Raw genomic sequence first — 24,016 nt, 5'->3', positions numbered from 1 at the left:
ATTCTTGAAATGGTCTCTTAATGGCATACAATATTGTATCTAAATTCAAAAACATATTGTATCAAATCCTGTCTCAAACACCAAATATTTAGATTGCCTACAATGCAAGAAAATATTTAGTGGGGCTAGCCCAATCCTGTTAAGGCAGTAGCAGCTACGCCACAGATAAACCAACTTAATATAGAAACAATTTATTCCTGTTATGGAAATGCCTCCATGAAGACAATTCTGCTAATTGTGGAATGCATATGCATTTATAATATTTATATCTTGCTTTATGTGAGAGCCAAGAGGCTCTCAAAGCAGCTTAAAAGTCTCAAATAAAAATAAAAATTCAAATCTATTGCAGACCTGGTTGCTCACTGGAGCAAGATGGTTCAAGTATATATAACACCAATCCTGGCCTGGCTGCGCTTCTGGGCCCAATTCAAAATGCTGGTTTTGACCTATAAAGCCTTAAAGGCTCAGGACCACAATACCTTAAGGACCTTAAGGGTTACAGATAGATACTTTAATGTCAGTAACAATATTTTGGGGAGGGGGGCAGATTGTACAGATTGCACAACCCACAAAGGAATTTCCATGCCCAGTCATCCTTACACATTTGTATCATTTATCGCATATGGTGCCTATATAACCATTTGATTGCAAATGCACTGCAGTACTTTGTAGATTTTAAGAGGTAGATTCCCTTACTTCTTGTTCTGGAAACATTCCAGTCCCACCATGAGGTACACAGTTGTATCTCTGAAGTTTCTGTACTCTTGGTGCCACCACTGCATGTAAAAATAAATAAATGTGTACGTAAGTTTTTTTATGATGAAATACTAAACATCCAATTTCAGTCCTGTCAAACTATGAGTTCAAAATACTTTTTTGCCTCCTTTAGATGGCCATGCCAATGAGAAAATCTTGAGTAACTGTGGAAATGGAGATTCAACATGTCATTAAGAACAATGCACTCTGTCCGCTGACTAATTTTCTGATTCCCCACCCCCCACCATTTCTGCGAGTCACTGCATATTACATGCAAACTGCTTGCAAGTCCATTTAAAATCCAAATGTGAAGGCCACACTTCCCTGAAAATTCTCAAGCTTTTGAGCTCAATACTTATCACCTGCTGTTTTTCAGGACTTACATTAACTAACACACACACACATTCATTTTACCTTAGGATGAGTAAGAGGAAATGTTTCTGACAATACTAACCTCATAATCTTCCATTTTTACTTCATCTGGCTTTATCATTTCAATTTTGGCTCTGGCCACTTTCATTATGTTACGGCACCTTTAAAAAAGAAAAGGTTGTTACTCACTTTCTAAATCCTGCTTTGCAGCCATTTCAGAGCAGGAATGTGACCTTTTGTTCTAGACAAAAAGAGGAAACTGCCGCTCTCCAGACACCTACTTCATGAGGGCCTGCCCTCTCAGGGTTGGGGTGCATGTGAGTATGTGTTGCAAAACATCCCCTTGTATCAGTTGCAAAGTGAATTGGGACTGTTCCTGTGTTCGTGCAGATTGGGCAGAAAGATGGGAGGTTCAGTAAGACTGCCATTTTTAAAAAAATTAAAAAGGCATAGCACTTCTCTTCCTTCTTCAGAGCTGGCTTCCTTGGAAGAGAGTATCTTAACCTGGATCTTGCATGTCTTCTCAGGTTTGAGACCTACTGAATGACTAGATATTATTTCTGTGACTTCAATTAGGACTGGCTGATTTATTTTAGATGGCTTGGCTTTATGAACTACAGTGGTACCTCGGGTTAAGTACTTAATTCGTTCCGGAGGTCCGTTCTTAACCTGGAACTGTTCTTAACCTGAAGCACCACTTTAGCTAATGGGACCTCCTGCTGCCGCTGCGCCGCCGAAGCACGATTTCTGTTTTCATCCTGAAGCAAAGTTCTTAACCTGAGGTACTATTTCTGGGTTAGCGGAGTCTGCAACCTGAAGCGAATGTAACCTGAAGTGTATGTAACCCAAAGTACCACTGTAGTCTAATGCATTGCCTGAAAGTACTGCTACAATAATGGCAGGGTCACAGGGGGACTTATCTTTGATTTCATTTTTTTGGGCACTTTTTTAATTCTTCAGTTTATTATTAATCTCTCATTTTAGGAGCCTTCATGTTGCAGTGTTACTTGCTGTACTAGACAAAGCCAGCCTTAGAATGCGTTTAAATTATCATATATACAGCATGTACTTTTCTCTGGTTTCTTCTGTTGATCACGGTGCAGACATGTTTTGCTCAAGTGTATGCCAGCAACTATCTTTAAGTGTCACAAGGTGGAGCTGTAACACTTTTGTTACATATCTAGTGTTTTCTCATAGAACCGGGAGGTTTCTTTTTGAAAAACACTCATTCTGCTTAATTGCATTTGCAGAAGGAAAGCTAAATAATTTATACCTTATTTCCTTTTAAAAACAACAAACAAACAAACAAACATTCTACAGAAGCTTTGCTTGAAGTATGTTGGACCAGACACACATGCATACATTACCTTTCATCAAAACTCAAATTGTGATCTGCAAACTGTTCCAGCAACGTTCTCTCAATTATTTTGTTTGGAGCCTGGTTTTGGATGAAGTATACAATTGCATGATGCAAACGGTAATCACATTCAGGTGACGTTTCTTGTTGGGCAAGTTTGAGTAATCGTGCATATTCCAATTTTATTGCCTAAACATTAAAAAAAAAAAATGACAGCCATTTTTAACAGGACAGGATTTTTTTAATGAAAAATGTAAACTACGTTAAAAGCTCTATACAATTTAAATATCAGCATCACTAATAAGAAACAGGAATATTTAATTCCAAAGCCATAATTCTCTTTTCCAATGACACTTTAAACTATCCTGGATGAAGACAGAAATAAAACCTTAAAACATCATTTCAGCAATATGGTAAAAGTGCTGCAGTAGTAAGTATAAAGCAAACATTCAGCTTCTAAAGGAAAACAGAAAATATTTTAAGCAGCAAGACATCAAATGAAAGGGCTCTATCAAACTTAATGCTACTTGGAGTATACCCATTCAAAATTAATAGGCCTGGCTTAGGATACATGCTATTTCCCCACCCTCCTTGTATTAACCATCAACAACAAAACTCACTCTCTAGTTATACATTAGCACAAGGCTCCATTTTAATGGTATTCAACAAATCCCAACTCTCAGTGTGAGAATGGGCAATGACAGCATTAACTCTGGGCAGAAAGTATTCAAGAGCACTTTGATAATAATGTCATAAAGGTAAAGGGTAAAGGGACCCCTGACCATTAGGTCGTCGTGACCGACTCTGGGGTTGCGGTGCTCATCTTGCTTTACAGGCCAGGGGAGTCGGCTTTTGTCCAAAGACAGCTTCCAGGTCATGTGGCCAGCATGACTAAGCCACTTCTGGCGAACCAGAGCAGCGCACGGAAACGCCATTTACCTTCCTGCTGGAGCGGTACCTATTTCTCTAATTGCACTTTGTGCTGTCAAACTGCTAGGTTGGCAGGAACTGGGACCGAACAACGGGAGCTCACCCCATCCCAGGGATTCAAACCGCTGATCTTCTGATTGGCAAGTCCTAGGCTCTGTGGTTTAACCCACAGCGCCCCCTGCGTCCCATAATAATGCCATACATTTGCAATATTTTAAAATATATTAAATCCTTCAAAATAATTCTTTTGAAGAAGACTACTGCTTATAAACAGGGCATATCACAATTTCTATATTTTCTTAGACATGTGATCCATAGAACTCAGAATGCTACTGCAATAACAGAGTATGCAGTTTATCTGACTGACGCTGTTTACTCATCACACTGCTCCATCTAAAACTATCTCTTTCACAAGCTACCACATGGGAGAACCAAACAGATACAACAGCAAGCAAAAGTCCTTATTAATGAAATAAAGTAACTTCTGAAATCCACATGCAATTTATTTCTTGTACTAAAAGCACACTGTCAAAACAAGTATTAGCTCTCGCCTTTAAAAGATTTCAAAAGTGGGTGTAACGTTATAGGTAGCTTTGAGATACCTATATATAACATGATTTTTGAAAGTATAAACACAAAATACATACACACATCTATTAGGCCTGCAGATAATCAGAGACTTGGAATCCAAGCAAGGTTGGCAACATCTTATTGAAAACAGCAGGGAAAAGGCAATATGGAAAAATACTGTCCTCCTCTAAGCTATATTTCCATCTTACAGTTGTATTTCAACAGCAAGTGTGCAATGTTTAGTGCATCTCCTTTAATATACTTTAGGTCAAATGTGAGCCAGAACTTAGTAAAAAATATAGGATACATACAAAGGAGAAAGCGATTTAAATTGAGGCTGTTCACTAACTTCTTAGCCTTCTCCAATGCAGTGCCCCCAAATAGTTTTGTACCACAACTACCACAGCTGATCAGACTTGTAGCCCAAAACATATGGTGAGCACAAGGTTCGGGAAGTCTGCTCTACTTTGTAGCTTCTATGGTAAAGGTAAAGGGACCCCTGACAGTTTAGCCGCAGAGGAATCTGGGGTTGCAGCGATCATCTCAGTTTACTGGCCAAGGGAGTTGGCATTTGCTGCAGAGAGCTTCCAGGTCATGTGGCCAGCATGACTAAGTCACTTCTGGCGAACCAGAGCAACGCACGGAAACGTCGTTTACCTTCCCACTGGAGCGGTACCTATTTATCTACTTGCACTTTGACGTGCTTTCGAACTGCTAGGTGGGCAGGAGCAGGGACTGAGCAACGGGAGCTCACCCCGTTGTGGGGATTCGAACCGCCGACCTTCTGATCGGCAAGCCCTAGGGCTCAGTAGTTTAGACCACAGTGCCACCCACGTCCCTAGCTTCTATGGTAGAGCATCTCTAAAACAAAGTGCATAGATTGGATTCTAGGGTGTTAAATTTTGCAAGGTTGTGGAAGAAAAGTTTCTCCTCTCTTCTAGCAGCTCTCCATGTCTGATTTCACACTGTTCCAGAGTCCTACTCAAACCTTACAAAGAAGCTTTTTGAGTTCACAGGCATCAGTCAGGAAGCTTTCCATTTATGAACAATTTCCTTAAGTTAGCTTATCTTGGAATGTACTTAAGATCATTCCTGGGATCTTGGTTCCTTAAAAAAACAAATGCAATTTAAATTCTGACAAGTTATAAAGTTAAAGGACAAAAAAACTGATTTTGCAATGATATGGCCAACTTCTATTAGTTAGTTGTCCTTCCCCTTTAATTATTGCATGTCTTAAGTAACAAAATACAGATCATTACTTTCCCCTGATATCAGGAAAGGTGGCAATCTACCAATACATGGCAAGAAAATCATGACCTGCCTCCAAGCAATAAAGTTTAGATCCTTGACCCATTTGTCAGTAAAGCATGGTGTTGTCTAGAAAGAAAATATGAGGGTCAGGGAACAATATTTATATCAGTATGTCTTCTTCAAAAGGGAGGAGGAAGCAGCTAGGTGGGGAGCATGACATATGGCCATGCTGACACCCTGTTAGGAACAGTATAACTTAGTTGCTGTAATTGTTTCACATGGTTAAGGTAGCATTGATGTGCTAACTATGCATTATTCCTTGAAAAGAGGTTACTAGACTAATATGGCAACCACCAAGCCTACTTTTACTTTTAAAATACCAACTGAAATAAACAGCACTTAAGTAATAAATCTTAATATGTGCACAAAACTGGAGCAAAGTCTACTGAAGGTATTCCTCAAGTAGGTGTTGCTAACTGTAGCACTGGTATGTTACACTTTTATGAGCTATATTGATTAAATTTATTATTAAGAATTCCTTCAAAAATATTGGATGGTGCTGTGTTAATTCTTAGCTTTTTCTTTCGAGAGAACACAGTTAAATGTAAAAATAAATGAAAACTCCAGGAAAAGCACAACTTTTAATTAGAATTCAAGTACAAAGACAGTAAGAAAAAAGGAAAGTTGAAAGTGTTAGGTGTACCTTAAAGAACCCTGCTTCTGGCCCACACCTGTCATAAACATTCGTGGCTTTACCTATAGCCATGATAATACCTTGCATGTTCGGGGTCAGCATGACCTGTTATAGGAGATTTAACATTTATATTTTGAATGAAGAGAAGTGTCAACAACGCAACTCAGTATGTGCCTTTACATACTCATGCAACTGCATGCACCCATTGCAATGGCAAGCATTTCAGCGTTGTATTTGTGGCATTCACAACATTCTTGTCCATTTCCAAGGTAGTAAATACATAACTAGTAATGCTAGATTAATAAGAAATACTTAAGGCATTTAAGAGGAAAAAAGAGTTCAAAGCTTCATGTACATGCAGACTGAAGTCTCTTGAAGATGAGCTTTAGCAGACTGAGTTAATGTAAGAGATTATAGCTTCTCCAGTAAGATACAAAGCAGTTGATTTTCAGTTTAACATAATGACATAATTCTTATATATGGTACTGGAAGGGACACAAAGTTAAGGGAGCTTTCCTAAAGTGGGAATGCAACAAAGTCTCTGTATTTTGGCATTCCATCTTTGCAGAGATCTGTGAAATTAGCATCCAATGCCTAAAAAAGACAAATGAGCCAGCCCTGAATTTGAACTTATTTCAAGGTGAAAACCATCAATTGGGTATTTACTGGTAGTGGCCAGGTTGGGAATTGCAAGATTTTGGAAGTGGCAATTCTGACAGCATGATACCAAAAGGTGTGGCAGATTGCTTTAAATGAAAAACTTACAGACAAGCTAAAATGGCAAGGGGTAAAAAAGAAAAGAAAAATGCCACAGATGAATTTATGGCGGAACTGTACTGTTTTATCACACATATGAACAGCAGACTTCCTACAGAACATAAAATCTTTTGGATGGTTTGATTTATGATATTGTGCTATTTTTCTTTTATTGTATATGATAATCTAGAGTCTAATTTTTGGTGCATTATAGCACATGGCTGTAGTCTGTTTTGCATCGTAGTTGCTGAGGGAGGGTTTCTTTTGCTGTAAAATTAATATAAAATTAATTCTTATTTGTGCAGATAGATTTTTTTAATATGCATGCCTTCCATTATAGAACTAAAGGCAAAGTCAGAACTTGGCTATTAGAAGCATCGGATAGAAACAAAATGGGAAATCCCTCTAAAATCATTCACATTTTCAAATTGGGAATACATAATGCCAACAGCAGGGTTTCTTTCCGTTCATGAAAGGGACTGCAAAAGCAGAGGCTTGCAGTCAAAAAGGGAAGGGGGAAGAAGACGTTATTTTTGCAAATCCACATTTTCACACATGAATGGAAAGAAAACACTGTCCTTTGTTACAGATTTATCAAGTGACCCACCTATTCGTGCTTCCAAGGCATGAGCACACGTATTTCATGCAAAGATCACTGTATGTCACAAGTTATTTTTTTCAAGTCAAACCAGTATTGCAATCATTTCAGTCAGGCATGTGGATTTGGAAGGGGCCTGTAAGATCTGCATGGCTGCCTTAGTGGGGCCAATGTGCTGTATACCCTGGAGGGGGATGGCACTTGGAGGTCTTTTCTAAAGAGACTTCAGGCCCTATGCTAAAGCAGTAGACTAAAAGCACAGGGTGCTATATAAGTTTAATACTGCTCTCTTCCCCACTGTTATTTCTATGTCAAGGACTATTGATATTTCACATATTAATTTTTATTATTGGCAATTATACAGTAGAAATCACATACAACTTTGCCCAAATATATATTCACAATAATATCATGCTTCAGCTCCATGTTCTCAGGTTGCAATATTTGAACATTAAATGATGTTGCAACCTGCTGTAACACATGCTATCTTAAAAATAACGGGTGCTTTTTCCATTTGTTTATTCATTTTCCAATTTATGATTGATGAATTAAAATCCATGTGACTCATCAACTAAGTTTTTTTAACTGGGTGAAAGTATATCATAAAAACACAGTAAAAATCCCCTGGATCAGAGCTACCTAGTTCAGAATCTAGTCTCCAACACAAGAAAGCCAGTTATTTCCAGGAAGTCCACAAGTCCACTATTAAGACATAAAGGCGCTCATCTACACCATTGTTTCTCCCTGTGTGTATGTATGTATAATATATACATATACATTGCTCCCATTGAGACTTTATTTAAGAATGCTGATCACTCAAACATAGGCAAGTGTAGGCTTGCCAATTTTTTAGACAGGGATGTGGATCCAAATGTGGATTTGAGACTACATAGTTTTTAATGGAACATGCATTTAGATATTCTTCTGCAAGTAATACAGTTCACATAGTCAATGTGTATAGGGATCCACATTTGAATCCACATACTCTACCTGGGCCCAGTTACATTAAAGGGAAGACTGAACTCTGAAAACACATACCTATGTGGGCACATCAGAGAACTTCTGCTATAATCTTTGGATCTAAAAGGACTACTTGCCACCCTGTTGACTAGAATCATAGAATCATAGAGTTGGAAGAGACCACAAGGGCCATCGAGTCCACCCCCCTGCCAAGCAAAAAACACCATCAGAGCACTCCTGACTTATGGTTGTCAAGCCTCTGCTTAAAGACCTCCAAAGAAGGAGACTCCACCACACTCCTTGGCAGCAAATTCCACTGTCGAACAGCTCTTACTGTCAGAAGTTCTTCCTAATGTTTAGGTGGAATCTTCTTTCTTGTAGTTTGGATCCATTGCTCCATGTCCGCTTCTCTGGAGCAGCAGAAAACAACCTTTCTCCCTCCTCTATGTGACATCCTTTTATATATTTGAACATGGCTTTCATATCACCCCTTAACCTCCTCTTCTCCAGGCTAAACATGCCCAGCTCCCTTAGCTGTTCCTCATAAGGCATCGTTTCCAGGCCTTTGACCATTTTGGTTGCCCTCCTTTGGACATGTTCCAGTTTGTCAGTGTCCTTCTTGAACTGCGGTGCCCAGAACTGGACACAGTACTCCAGGTGAGGTCTGACCAGAGCAGAATACAGTGGCACTATTACTTCCCTTGATCTAGATGCTATACTCCTATTGATGCAGCCCAGAATTGCATTGGTTTTTTTTAGCTGCCGTGTCACACTGTTGGCTCATGTCAAGTTTGTGGTCAACCAAGACTCCTAGATCCTTTTCACATGTACTGCTCTCAAGCAAGGTGTCACCCATCTTGTATTTGTGCCTCTCATTTTTTTTGCCCAAGTGCAATACTTTACATTTCTCCCTGTTAAAATTCATCTTGTTTGTTTTGTCTCAGTTCTCTGATCTGTCAAGGTTGTTTTGAAGTGTGATCCTGTCCTCTGGGGTGTTAGCCACCCCTCCCAGTTTGGTGTCATCTGCAAATTTGATCAGGATGCCCTTGAGTCCATCATCCAAGTCGTTGATAAAGATGTTGAATAAGACCGGGCCCAAGACAGAACCCTGTGGCACCCCAGTAGTCACTCTTCTCCAGGATGAAGAGGAACCATTGATGAGCACCCTTTGGGTTCGGTCAGTCAGCCAGTTACAAATCCACTGAGTGGTAGCATAGCCAAGACCACATTTTACTAGCTTCTTTACAAGAATATCATGGGGCACCTTGTCAGATGCCTTGCTGAAATCAAGGTAGGCTACATCCACTGCGTTCCCTTCATCTACCAGGCTTGTAATTCTGTCAAAAAACGAGATCAGGTTAGTCTGACATGACTTATTTTTCAGAAATCCATGCTGACTATTGGTGATCACAGCATTCCTTTCTAGGTGCTCACAGACTGTTTGCTTAATGATCTGCTCCAGAATCTTCCCTGGTATTGATGTCAGACTGACTGGGTGGTAATTATTTGGGTCCTCTCTTTTCCCCTTTTTGAAAATAGGGACATTTGCCCTCCTCCAGTCTGCCGGGACTTCGCCTGTTCTCCAGGAATTCTCACAGATGACTGCCAATGGTTCTGAGATCACATCTGCCAGTTCTTTTAATACTCTTGGATGCAGTTCATCTGGCCCTGGAGACTTGAATACATCTAAACTAGCCAAGTATTCTTGTACTATCTCCTTAGTTATTCTGGGCTGGGTTTCCTCTGCTGAATCATTTGCTCCAAATTCTTCAGGTCGGGCATCGTTTTCTTTATCGGAGAAGACTGAGGCAAAGAAGGCATTGAGGAGATCAGCCCTTTCTGTGTCCCCTGTTTGCATTTCACCATCTTCTCCTCTGAGTGACCCCACTGTTTCTTTGTTCTTCCTTTTGCTACGAACATACCCATAAAAGCCTTTTTTGTTGCCTTTAACCTCTCTAGCAAGCCTGAGTTCATTCTGTGCTTTAACTTTTCCGACTTTGTGTCTACACGTGCTGGCTATTTGTTTGAATTCCTCTTTGGTAGTTTCCCCCCTTTTCCATTTTTTGTACACATCCTTTTTAAATCTTACCTCAGTAAAAAGTTCTTTAGATAGCCACCCTGGCTTCTTTAGGCACCTTCCATGTTTCCGTCTTGTTGGTATTGCCTGAAGTTGTGCTTTTACTATCTCCCTCTTAACAAACTCCCAGCCATCATGAACTCCCTTTCCTTTTAGTATTACTGTCCATGGGATCTCACCCAGCACTTCCCTAAGTTTTATGAAGTTGGCTTTCTTAAAGTAAAGAAATTGAGTCCTAGTATGCTTGGCTGCTCCTTTCCGCTGTATAGTAAACTTCAGAAGAGCATGATCACTCGCGCCTAATGATCCTTCCACTTCTACCCCACTAACCAGGTCATCAAGATTGGTTAGGACCAGATCTAAAATGGCTGTTCCTCTTGTTGCTTCTCCCACTTTCTGGACAATGAAGTTGTCTGCAAGGCCAGTGAGGAATCTGTTTGACCTTATGCTCTTGGCTGAGTTTGACATCCAACAAATATTCCTTTTGCATGCTTGGCTATCTGTTCCAGGAAGGCATCATCTATGTCCTCCGTTTGGCTTGGGGATCTATAGTAAACTCCCACAGTGAGGTCACTGTTATTCTTCTCTCCCTTAATTTTGACCCAAATGCTCTCACTTTGGCTTTGAGGTTCTAAATCTTGGATCTCTTCACATCCCTGACATATAACGCCACTCCTCCTCCTTTCTTATCTGGTCTGTTTCTCTGAAATAGATTGTATCCCTCCATTATTACATTCCAATCGTGGGACTTATCCCACCAGGTTTCAGTGATGCCTATTATGTCATATTTAGTTTGCTGGACTAGTAGCCCTATGGATCCAAAAGGCAAAAATAATAATAATAATCAAATCACCCACCCACACACACACAGGTGGCGGTGGCCCAGAATGTGGCTGCCTCCTGCCAGGGCCTGTTCTTGCCTGGTGCTTCTGTGGATGCACTGGGGTCATGTTAGTTGAAGCTGTCACTAAATATCCCCATCATTTAAACTGTGGCATATAAAACAGTGAGTACTGGTTTCTAGGCCTTTCAATGGGAACTGCAGGGCTACTCCATCAGCTCTGCCGAGACCAGCTTCCAGTTTAGTTTCTCTCCCTGAACTCTTTCCATTTAATCTGCTCATTAAAAATACTGCATAACATTTAAGAACTGGGACCTGAATGCACTTGCTTTCCTCCCCATCTACCTTTCCTTTGTGCCATGTCTTTTAGACTGTAGGCCCGCAAGCAGCAACTGTACTGTTTTTAACATGTGCACAGCGCTAAGTAAATTCCCAATAGATTATTCATAGTAAGAGCAGCTCAAACTCATAGGGCACTTCCAATCAGGGCATCCCTTTTATAAAAATCAAAACAGTGATGCCTAACCTGTGGCCCACTGGATGTGGCTGTACTCTAAGTCCCATCATCCCCAGCCAGCATGATCCATGATCGGGGATGAGAGATGTAGTCTTGTGACATCTGGAGGGCCACAGGTCTGCCACCAAAATTACTTGCTTAGTCTTCAGTTACTATGGAGAATCTAAACATGATGCTTAAAAACGCTCAGAACAAATGATCTTCGTCAAATTTATCTATTTCACACCGTGCAAAAACAAGAGAGAAGCAGCATCTATCAATTCTTGATGATTTGACAAATTGCAGAAAAATCAGCTGAGACTTGGGTAAGTGTTTAGGTAAGTGCAACCATGTGCAAGCATGCCAAAGACCACTCATCAGGCAGCTGTCTGCAGCACATGAAAGGTGCAGAAACATGTGATTACGGTGAAGGTGGTACCTCATCGTCATAACCTCCCTCCTCTGACTCAATGACATAAGTCCCTACATCAGGAATCGCCACCTCTACAACTTTCTGTTTAGAAGCTGTTGGATCTGGGGCACTATCAGAATTCTGTGAGGGGGGAAATGAAAACATGACAGGCTTTAGATTGTTCTGAAAATACTAGCAAAATCTTATTTTCCTTTTTAAATATTTTTTAGAATCTCTGCTCTTATAATTGCAAGTAAACAGTTTAAAACCAAAAGTTAAGGCCAACACAGTTGGTTACATATACTTTATACTCATTTACATGGACAGCCTTATTATGCTTACTCTCTTCTTAGCCTGGAAACGATCAGGTGAGGTAATTTATAAATATATATTTTTTCATTTATATACTGCTTTTCATAAAATCCCTAGTGTGTTTTAGACAGCAAAACATACAGTAAAAGCAATTTAACAACTGTAATTAAAACCCACATAATACACAACTGTCAGCAGAATACAAAATATAGCCGAGGAGAAAACAAGTCAAACACCATGTAAGCGTAAAAAATAGAAATTATTGGGTGAAAGGGTTTCAGGATGTCTTAAAGGATCTGGGAAACAGGTGTCTTTTAAGAGGGCACTGAAACTGATCAACTGTTGACACTTATATCTCCAGAGGTAAGGGGTTCCATAAATGGGGTACTGTACTGGATTCACAGTATCTCCCCACTTACCAGACATGGGAACTGCCCCTTAACAGTGCCTTCATTTTGTAGGGATTCAATCACTGTTTAATGGCTCTCATCCAGCCCATTACTGTCTCCAAGCGCTGGATTAGCACCCGCACAGCCACACCCATTTCAAACAGAATGGTGAGAAAGACCCAATTCAAGCTGTAAGCTGGCAACAAAAGATGCATGAAGATTTGGGCCCGATTTCCTCATGTGGACATACTGCATCTTATTCCCCATAACCTTTGGACAATTAAATTCCCACTGAGTTCATGGAACAAAATCTAAAATCTAAACTGAATTATACCCCAGGGATTAATACCCAATCCATGTAGGAAGTTTAAACAGTTTGATTATACACTGTTTTTCTTATTACAAGGGTAGCCTTCAAATGAGGGGCAAGGGCATAAAAAGTATACACAACTGTCACTTGTGAAGTGCAACAAGTGTGTTTATTTCTGGCTGCCTATTTGTAGCAAAATGAATGCAGGCTGCTGTTTACAAACAGCTACACACATTTTCTCCAAACGCAAAATTCATGTCTGCATAAAAACATTTACGTTTCAAGACACTCACGGTCTGTAGCAGGACAAGCATATACTTATTAAAAACAAGTTGCCTTGGTGTATAACGTAGCAAGCAGCGAGGCTGCAGGAGCTGTCAAGAGTGACCTTAGATTGCTGTACCGTAAGTTAAAACGGCCGCCTCTTAAGTTCTGAAACATCAAAATGTCATTCCTTTTGGACTGAAGATATCATTTTAAATGGATGTTCAGAGGTGGATGCTTGACTGGGAAAATGTCAGAAATTTGTCAGTCAAAACAACAGTATTTTTCACTGTCTCAGAAGCTTCTTAATCAGGGGTCAGCAAACTTTTTAAGCAGGGGGGCAGTCCACTGTTCCTCAGACCTTGTGGGGGGCCGGACTATATTTTGAAAAATAAAAATAAAAATGAACAAATTCCTATGCCCCACAAATAACCCAGAGATGCATTTTAAATAAAAGGACACATTCTACTCATGTAAAAACATGCCAATTCCCGGACCGTCCGCGGGCTGGATTTAGAAGTCAACTGGGCCGGATCCAGTCCCCGGGCCTTAGTTTGCCTACCAATGTTCTTGATCATAAGAAAATGTAAATTGCTATGGCCCCAGCAAATTGTAAATACACTTAAAGTATGAGAGCATGAAAAGTGTAACAGTTAAATAATTGGTTTACTGCTAAGCAAGAAAGTGTTGTTAAAAAGTAATGAATTATACCGCAAGTCAAATAAAATCAGGGTGAAACTTGGAGATATAAGGCAATTTCTTGTTTTTTCCAGAAACTGGAAGAAATTTTTTGATGACACTTAAAAGTTATTAATGCGTAACAGTTTCCCCTGATATCACCACGTTTCCTTCTGGAAAAGTAGTTTGAATAGGCTTCTGCAGATAAAGCACTCATCTCCTGAAATGGAACACTCTTTCAACGCAGAACATATAAGAGATGGACTTCATTGTGTAATATGCACAAGTATCGCAACACTGAAACTTTTCAGACAGAAAAGTGAACACAAAGACCTTTAGCAAATCCTAATTGTTAGACAAATGGGTACAGGAGTACAATCTTATTTAACAAAGTTTCTCTACAACTTGATTATAAATAAAACCGCTAAGCAGTTTACCAAAGTCAGGTATAACTCTTATTAATCTTTTGCATATAAAGAAGGCAGATATTTTGCCTTTCTTACCGAATGCATAATAGCTTCAGGATTCTTATCCTCTTGTTCAGTGAATGCTTTTGTGATTGCTCGTACAGAATCTTCTTTCAATTGCTTTGAAACATCAGTCCTTGAGGGTTGTTCCAAATATTCAGGTTCTTCTCCTTGAAGCAGGAAGTGGGTGGGGAAGGTAAATATTTTGTGTTATAAATACATGCACAATATATCACAACGTTACAATGTTCCAATTAGGTACAATGTTACTTAAGTCCACTCTTTTCTGATTAGGTTAAGTTTACTGCTTTCAATGGGTCAATACTAACTGTATGATTAACTGTATTGCAAACTTGACAAAACGAAAAGGAATGATATCCTACATTAATGTTATCAGTATGATGTTTACCTCTCACAACAGAAGCTTAAGCAGCTACTGAAAAGAGACGATAAACAGCAGCAATACATCGTGATAACTGGGGACACTTCTAGAACTGTTTAGGACTCGTGCACTGGACATTCTTTGTTTAACAGGTTTATGTATGCTCTCATTCTCTGATTCTACTTGCTGGGAGGAGAAAGGGAAGTAAACATTTAAATTAGCTTTTAAATTTACCAACCTTGTGAGAGGTTTTTAAGCTCTTTAAGGTGTGTGAGAAGGGTGTTTGTTAATTTTTCTTGCTAAATAATTAAATGCCTTTATCTACATTTGTCTGTTTGCTCGTGGTCCAACTGATGTGTCTGCTTTCCTTCCATCTACAGGTTTGGGGAGTTGCTGGTTGCTTATGAGCTGTAGTGCCTTTGCAGGTCTTGAATAATCAATAATTTAACCCCCTAAGCGAAGAGAAAGCCTTACAGAAGCTGCTTTCTTTACTGACCTGGGGTATTGGAAGGCATAGGCACCCCGGGTGTTGGGGATGTTAATGTTTTGTCTTGTTGTGCTTTCACAGCAATCTGTGCATCCCAATCTTCCAGCTCTTTTTCAAAACGCTTATTGTCTTCTTTGACATAATCTCTTAGATCAGGAGGTAACGTTTCCATTCCAACAACCATAAGCCCTGTTTCCTTGTTGAATTCCTCTGTAACAGCATATGATGTGTTTCATGTGTTAAATAAAACCACGAAAGCATGCACAAATTCTTTTACAAAACATTTAAAACCAAGTATTTCAATCAGTTTCACAAAGGAGTTAGCTCAGGATCTTTAGTAAAATAAGTTTCACCTCCTTGTTTAAAAAATGGGGGGAGGGCACTAAAAAGTTGCATCATTGTACCTTTTACAGCAATGCAACTGTGCTATCATTTATTATCACGCCATTAGTTAGATGACAGATCCAACCCTGTATTTACTGGCATGTAAAACAGCAAGAGGAAAAAAAACATCTGGCAGGAAATGGGGTACTTAAGCTTCCTACTGCAGTCCCCTGTTCCCTGTGCCTCCCTTCACCTTCTCCTCTGCAACCGGATTTTCTCCAGCTACTTTTATCCCAGCTGATAGTTCTTAGGTTTATTTGCCGGTCAGGTGGATAAAAGTGGTGGGAAAGGGGAAGAGAATTGCAGATGGACATGGGAAGTTTCCAACACCCCTCCTCATCCACCACTAAAAATCCCTTGCCACTTCCTTTGGTATTTACTTTATAGTAAGCCTGTTAAAACTCAAGAACGAAATTCCAACCCAGCCACCTAATTACATGTATGTGTCCAATTTGCAAAGCAGAGTGCCTTGTGGGAGACATTAAATATAATCAACAAAACTCAAATTCTGCATTTCATATCCCCGTAATATTACCTTGTATCAAAAATGGTTCTTTATCATTGATATACATTAAGCAGTAAGCACTTGCGTTCCGGTATCCGCCAAATGAGTCACGTTCAAGCTCTTCCCAAGTAGACTTTGTAACAGAAATATCATTGTACTTCATCCACCTCCTTTGGTAACTGTCATAGATATATGCCCAGTAGTGTCCTGCATTAGCCTGTCCTTCATGAACTAGTACTGCATGTAACCGATACGGAACCTAAGTAAAATAAAATCAACAGGAAATAGGGAAGTTAGGTCACAATAATTAGCAAAAAGGACGAAGAATAAAAAGCAGACAGGAATAAGGATTTAATCAGAGGCTTATCAAACAGAAAAACAAAGCTCGTGTAAAAATGGTTTCTTCTCATCAATTCCAAAAAGTACTTGGCATTTACCTGCTCACTTCTACCTGCTCTGGATTAAAGGAAATATGAGTGACTAGTTTCTTCCACTGTCATTCTGAACTTTGTCACAATTTAGCAGAATCGTTTCCACATTCACAGCTACTCAGGTAGTTCTCTTAAGTATGCATAGGATTTGAGTACACAAATGATAAAGTATGTATGTTACAGGAAAGCAAGTTGTTCAAGTTTGAGCTGCAGATATGCTCAAGTGAAAAGAAGTTTAACATGGGTCAACTAAAATGTGTGAATGTATTAACTTGCTCCCCACGCCCACAAATTGCAAGCTTTATAGGTCTCAAGTTCTCCCTGTTATGCTTTCTGTATCTAAAATAGCCAATTTCAAGGGGAAAGTAAAGAAAAAGAATGGGCATGACAGTGATTCAAAGGAACTGAAACAGATTGCTGATCTTCCGCTTCAAGACAACTGTTGTGATCTACCTAAAACAAGGGTGAAGAAGCAATTTAGACTACAAAGCAAAAGGGCTGTGTGAAATACAGTTCCTGTTCAATGCATCTTCACTGGCTAGACCAATTTACACATAGCTCCAGCATGGAGGCTGTATGCTCAGCAGAGAAAAGTTTCAAGTCTCAGGCTTATGTATACAACTTTTCATGTTAGCCAATCATAAGAGAGTAGCTCCTGTCTAACGTTGAAAAAGCTCTAGGCATTTTCATATCTGGGATTGCAGAAGTTGGTAAAAACCTTAGAAAAAACTTTGAAGAGTAATAATAAATTTTATTTATATCCCACCCTCCCTGGCCACAACTGGGCTCAGGGCAGCTAACATGAAAATAGATATAATACATTAAGACATAAAATTCAGCAATTGATTGAAATACAGCTTAAAATTGGATTAAAATCAAAATAAGATCAGATGGCTACCTGCAAATTGTAACTATAACTATAGGGGTTGGGAACCTTAAGTACTCATCAGGCTCAGCTATTTGTATGAGCTGGTGAGAAGAGTTAGAGAGGCCACTTATATGCAGGGTCTTGTAAAAGGAGAGGGCCCAGACTGAGCCCTGACCAAAGGCCTGGCAGACCAGCTCCATCTTGCAGGCCCCGCGGAAAGATGTGAAGTCCCACAGGGCCCTGGTCTCCTGCAATAGAGCGTTCCACCAGAATGGGGGGTCGAAGCCAGTCTAACCTCCTTGAGGCCCGGGACCTCCAAGATGTTATACAGTGAAAGGGTGGCTGAGAACCTGATGTAAACTCTTATAAAATAAGCAGCTGGTCAGTATTATTGATATATTACGGTAATAAATTATTTCATATGGAAATGATACTTACCTGCACCATTGATTTGTCAGTGTACATTAACTCAATTGTCCGCTGTATTCTAGCTATGCTTTCTTGCAAATCTAAGACGAAAGGAAAATGAAGTCATTCCCTCCAATATGAAAATTCACATTTCTACAGATAAACACAATTATTCCACTACTGGCTACTACTACTAATAAAATTAATATTCCATCCTTTCTTCCATAGGAGGCCCAGAGAAGCATTTACATGCCAAATAATTATGACTCATCACTTGCTCCTGCATTTTAGAAGAAATTTTAATTCATTCAGGTACTGACCATGAAATATATTCTCTCCCTCGAGAGCTTTGCCCAAATCTCCCAACAATGTCAAACATCATAGAATCATAGAGTTGGAAGAGACCACAAGGGCCATCGAGTCCAACCCCCTGCCAAGCAGGAAACACCATCAGAGCACTCCTGACATATGGTTGTCAAGCCTCTGCTCAAAGACCTCCAAAGAAGGAGACTCCACCACACTCCTTGGCAGCAAATTCCACTGTCGAACAGCTCTTACTGTCAGGAAGTTCTTCCTAATGTTTAGGTGGAATCTTCTTTCCATATATAAAAATGAGATCTACTGGTTAGAGCTTTACAGATCACCCATAAGACTTAGATGGACAGTGGCTTACCTGGCAACCATTTACTGACTGCTTGCCTTCCCCAATTGTGCAGGACAGACTGCATAGCTTAAACATAAAAACTGCTTCCATGTAATCAAAACTACCTATACTTTGCCAAGTACCAAGTCAGAAGAGAAAAAAAAGAAAATTGCTGGATGTTACAGCCACTGCCAGCAAATTTTGCCTGCCTTGGCAAGCAACCCAAATGACACTTGCCAACTCCATCCCTTTTCAGAGACGGGAGGAGCAGAGTGTCACATTCAATATAATACTGAGCATCAACTAGACTATGGGGCTTAAGATCAAGCCCCTGTCATGCTCTAAGCTAGACCGGGGAGAGCAATGGCTCCGGCCTGCCAACCTGAGCTTCTCTAAAACAAGTGCTTTGGATAAGGCATCGTCTAAGCTCCAGAAAAGAGTGAAGACCATGGTAATCCCTTGGCCTTCGCCAAACTTCCCAACCAGTACCTCTAGTGTCATTTTCTACTTCCGTCCTCCAACGATGTAAACATCCCTCAAGGACTGAAAGCTCCTCTTCAGTTATGTGTCTTGGTGCTGGGTGCATTGGCAGGTCTGGTGGAATCCGAGATTGTGTGAATGGCTTGTGTATTACCGACCGCTGTGCAGGCGATGTGCTTTGTGTATCTGTAGAAGGCCCCTGTTGTTCTGTTGTGCTACATTTGTTGGAAAGATGAAACGTTCAATCTAAGCAACTGAATCAATATATTATCTCAAAAGATACTACACGCTGACAAAAAGGCCTCTGGATTCTGAAATTAATGCAGTTCCAAGCCATCTTTAAAAGACGGCCTTCACAGAACACAATGTCTGAAATCTGACAGAAAACCTGGGGGTATGAACACAAGAACTTATACATTTTGTTCTCCCGTACCCCCAATTATGCCTATAAATCAGACTACCACCTCTCACATCAACTCCTCTAGAGTAAGTAGTATGTGGGACTTGGGCCCTCTCCTAGTCTTAAGAGCTTTTGATATCAAACCTCATGTCTCATCGATTGTGCCAATGTCTTTTATTTTTCACTAATGAATTATTTTCTGGAATACATGTTAATAAATACATTTTTCTTAAATAGCATTTAAGAAAAGATATAAGGCAAATAACAAAACCAGTGTAAAACCACCTCATTTGTACACAATTAAGTTGCTTAAAGTGAGATTCTAGGTATCTCACATGGCTTTGTGATACAAAGCTGTGCAAACCATGGAGTATTTTCCCAAATGGCTCCATACAAGGTCTAAAGGTACATGCAGTCAACATCACCTGGAGAAACTAAGCAGGTTTGGATCTGGTCAGTGCCTGGATAGGTGACTGCATGGGAACTACATGGGTTTCATGACCGATGAGAGGTAAAATTTAAATGCAGGAGCATAAATAAATAATTTCAAGTATTTAAAAAAAAAATAGTTATTTGGTCATTAATTGATTAATTAACTTCAGCTAAGCAAATCATAATTAGAAAGACTGAACACATGTGATGCATTTTTTACCTTGGTATTGCCTGTGTCGACAAAGTACCACTAGGGAGAGCACTAGTATTAAGATCCTCAATAGGAGACGTACAAACTGGCTTACTTGATGCAAACTCCAGAGCATACTGTAGGACATCTACCAGGGGAAATCTCTTAGGACCGGAACCGTAGCTTAAATATCTGCCAAAACATATTAATGCCCTCATTACATGCTCAAATATCTCCAAAACACATGCTTCATATTCTACATTTACAGTGTAACTGTAAGAAAGAGTTTAAGTTATTTCATCTGCTATGGATGACTTGCAGCTTGCACAGGGTTAGGCTCTGCACACTGTGCGTAAAGCTGAACTTGCATATAGCTAGAATGACCCCAGAATCGCCCCTTTGTGACTATTACTACCTTTCTGGAGCAGGTGGGCCAAGTGGACCTTGCGCCACACATAGGATGGAGAGGTTCAAAGCTCTTTCTGTGAGGGAAAACCCTGGTGCGAAAAGAGCTTTCAGGCTCTCTGCCTTGCAAGAGTCTAATTTGGGTGATTGTGTGCTGGCCGGCCACCAAGTGTATATAGTGTTTTGAGAGTAATTCTGGCTGATTTTTATGCCAGCAAACTCTTCTGTCTACCATGGTTGCAATAGGCCTGGACCACTTGGAAGTCAGTGCACACAAATACCTATGCATCCTATAGAATGTTGAGACAAACTGGACAGTGATCTGACTTGGTATAACACAGTTTCCTGTGGTTTCACTACTATGGGGAAAAACCACTTTCAATAAAAGACCACTTTACCTATTTCTTATGACTCTAGAAAAAAGTAGAATAAAATAAAGGCAAAATGAAAGAAATTCTGGGGAAATAATAATATAAGGGCAAAAGAGGTTCCAATTTGTATATCTGAAATTTATCATGACTATTAATATCAGAATTTTAAAAAACATATTACCGTTCTAGTCTCTGCTGCAATATTGTGAGGTATTCTTTGAGTCTTTTTATTTCTTCCCGCTTTATTCGTGTAATTTCTCTGTTTTTGTGCATATATCTGTCAACAGAGAACAAATTTCTCAGTGTTACATTTCAGTAACAGGAGCACATAGCATCTGAACACTTTCTTGTAATAATTTAACAATATTAACAATATTTTGATATTACAGACTTTCATAGAAAGATATTCAAGACTGTTTTCTTGTTGCCTGAATAACTGGCTACTGATCATGAAAAAAAGTTATGTACATATAAACTTTTATAAATTTTAGGAAGCTCCCTCCTTCCCCTGGCATTAGGAATGTTACCACAAGCTGCAATCCTATTCACACTGACCTGGGAGTAAACCTTATCGTACTCATTGTGGCTTATTTCCAAGCACCTATTGCAGAGAACTGTGCTATGACCTACCGTTCTATTTTATCCTGTTCAGGGAAGTTTTTAATCTGTGATATTTTAGTGTATTTTTGGTTTTTATGGAAGCCGCCCAGAGTGGCTGGGGAGGCCCAGCCAGATGGGCGGGGTACAAATAATAAATTATTATTATTATTATTATTACCTGTCTAGGTATAGAACTTGAGGGAATTCTAATTTGTTGTGTATCTTCTCTGGTCTTCCCAAAGCCTGGTTGAATTCAAATCTTGAAAGCTCAAAGGTTAAGACAGGAGGGAGTTCAGTAAACCAGTGCTGAGGAAAAAACAAAACACAAAAAAGAGTGAATTGTTAAGGAATATGCCTTTCGACTCTAATTATTCAAGTGGGGGGGGGGGAAGGTATTTTAGGGAATAAATCAAAGTAAACTTTCCATGGTGCATCTTTTACAGTTGTATATCTAAAAAATAAATAAAATATTTACTTTAGGTCAAACAAGGAATATATATTATCAGGTTCTAGTATAATGCCAAGAGGTCTGTTCAGCATATGCTGAAAACAATGCTGCTCTGGGGGATCATAAAGATCTATAGAAACTGAAACCACACAAGTTGAGTTACATTAAGGCTTGTGTACCCACTACATCAAGCACTGAGACAAACTTGCTGCTGTTAGGCTTTCTTCTAAAATAGTCTCTTTCTTTCTCGCCTTCTTCAAGCTAAGCATTTTTTTAGGGCTCACTTTATAAGCACTGTAATAGTGCAATCTCTACATTCACATTTAATTAAATGTTTTCCTTTGATTTAAAATCTGATGGCATCTTGGAATTGCTGGTAATTAGTAACTGTACAGCAATGTATTCCAACATCATAATTACTTTTTAAAGTTTATTTACTACCACTGATAATTCTGTGAACTGAGATGTAGTGCAAAAAATAAAGTTGATTAAAATCCAAAAATAGCTTATTTTCCTATATGAAAATTTGGAAAAGCATTGCACACTATCTTTGCTTTATTCATGTATTTAATCCAAACTACTGACCTTGGCATATAATAATCAAAATGTGTCAGATGCATATAATTTTGTAGTGTCTGCTTTTCTAGAAAATGAACAGATCTGTTCTCTTTATTCCAACTCACTAGGCTGAACTTTGCATTGAGAAACTCTTTGGGAAAGATGTTATCCTAGAACCTTAGAGAAGATCAGGACAAAAAATAAAAAAAAAATGAAAAACACAAAATGATGTTATCTACAAAGAAAGCCCAATAGTTCTGGAAAGATTTCTAGACATACCTGAGAAATAACCTCCTATTCACAAGGAAAACTCGTTTTATAAAACTGATTCTCACATCTTCTCCAAGTAGGAAAGCTTTATAAGTACAAGGTTGAGTGAGAAGATACAATTATTATTATTTTAGCTTCCTTCATTAAAAGTGGAAGTGTTCTCCACTCCATTTTAAAATGCCAGAATTTGGTTTTGTAGCAAAGAATTGTATCTTCTAAAACTTAAAAGTCAAGTGCAAGAGATGTTTCTTCATCTGAATACATGCAAAGTAGTGAAATCTTTACCCAAACTCTGCCTTGCTGTCAATTCTAAAATTTTAGAATGTTTAGGCCCATATATTAACAGGACATAAATCCACCATCTGCAAGGCATAAATGTATGAACACCCCTAGATAGCCAACGATCCAGTCCTATTTTCTCATACTGTTGACAAGTGGAAGATCCTGTTATTTACTCTCATAACGTATTTCTACCAGGGCAATATGGAATTTTTGTGGTGTAAGAACCACTACCTGAAGATGACACTCTAAGTCCATAGTAAAGAATAAGCTGTATTTCCTTCCTCCTGGATAGGAGATGTATTGCATAATTTAATTGACATAGCTTGATGCAATGAATCACTCAAGCATAAAGTTTACTGGGTTGCCAAGAGCAAGCTTAATCTAAATCCAGATCACCTTTCCAGTTCTGTGGCAAAAGATAAACCATAGAACCAGTTGGAATGTACTAATTTAGATCAACTCATTTATTGAAATAATTCAAATGTTTCCAGCTAAACATTTCCTCTCTTGAGCTACCATGTTTAAGTATTTTCCAAACTGGTGGTTATCCAAAAAATATCTGAGAATGAAAGTGGGCAAGTCTTATCAGCGTAAATAAATGACCTGCCAAAATGACTTGCATTTGTGCCATCTATATTTTCAACTAGGTCAGCTTCATGGAAACGGTTACCAATGTCTCTAGAAGTCTAAGCATATCACTCACCTCCTGGCCGGACTTCCCAGAATTTTCTGAGTGCAAGGATTCAATTTCCCCTTCTATCATGGCAGCTTCTAGGCACTCATGTAGATCTTTGAAGCCATTAACCTGAAGTGGGTACTGGCCAAACATCTCTGTATTTTCAAATTTCTTCCCTTATCAGAAGAGGGAGGAGTTAAGATTTCAACAATGAACATTTATCATCATATACACGATGAAGATGCATTTAATTTCATAGCAGCTCTTAGATAAAGCTGATTATAAAACTAACTCACTTTTCTGCAT

The 24,016-nt window shown here is 39.2% G+C and overlaps 1 protein-coding gene across 3 annotated transcripts in view; it reads right to left on the bottom strand.

Annotated features, from left to right (window-relative positions):
* USP25 (ubiquitin specific peptidase 25) overlaps positions 1 to 24,016 on the bottom strand; it is a 60,997-nt gene that overhangs the window by 2,259 nt on the left and 34,722 nt on the right. The window contains exons 10-23 of one of the 3 annotated variants that reach the window (XM_079972018.1): positions 23,738 to 23,886; positions 21,655 to 21,782; positions 21,058 to 21,153; positions 20,131 to 20,292; positions 19,088 to 19,293; positions 17,986 to 18,056; positions 16,279 to 16,507; positions 15,369 to 15,569; positions 14,527 to 14,660; positions 12,098 to 12,211; positions 5,940 to 6,035; positions 2,496 to 2,674; positions 1,211 to 1,289; positions 697 to 776 (exon numbers count right to left, since the gene is read on the bottom strand). In XM_079972018.1, coding sequence (XP_079828144.1) covers positions 697 to 776; positions 1,211 to 1,289; positions 2,496 to 2,674; positions 5,940 to 6,035; positions 12,098 to 12,211; positions 14,527 to 14,660; positions 15,369 to 15,569; positions 16,279 to 16,507; positions 17,986 to 18,056; positions 19,088 to 19,293; positions 20,131 to 20,292; positions 21,058 to 21,153; positions 21,655 to 21,782; positions 23,738 to 23,886 — 1,924 coding nt within the window. The remainder of the gene's footprint in view (positions 1 to 696; positions 777 to 1,210; positions 1,290 to 2,495; positions 2,675 to 5,939; positions 6,036 to 12,097; positions 12,212 to 14,526; positions 14,661 to 15,368; positions 15,570 to 16,278; positions 16,508 to 17,985; positions 18,057 to 19,087; positions 19,294 to 20,130; positions 20,293 to 21,057; positions 21,154 to 21,654; positions 21,783 to 23,737; positions 23,887 to 24,016) is intronic. The other 2 variants (XM_079972019.1, XM_079972020.1) reach the window with 2 other exon arrangements.

Source organism: Podarcis cretensis (assembly GCF_951804945.1).
Source record: "Podarcis cretensis genome assembly, chromosome: 4".
NCBI classification, from domain to species: Eukaryota; Metazoa; Chordata; class Lepidosauria; order Squamata; family Lacertidae; genus Podarcis; species Podarcis cretensis.
Note: the sequence above shows the minus strand (reverse complement) of the source record. Positions and strands in the feature narration are given on the sequence as shown.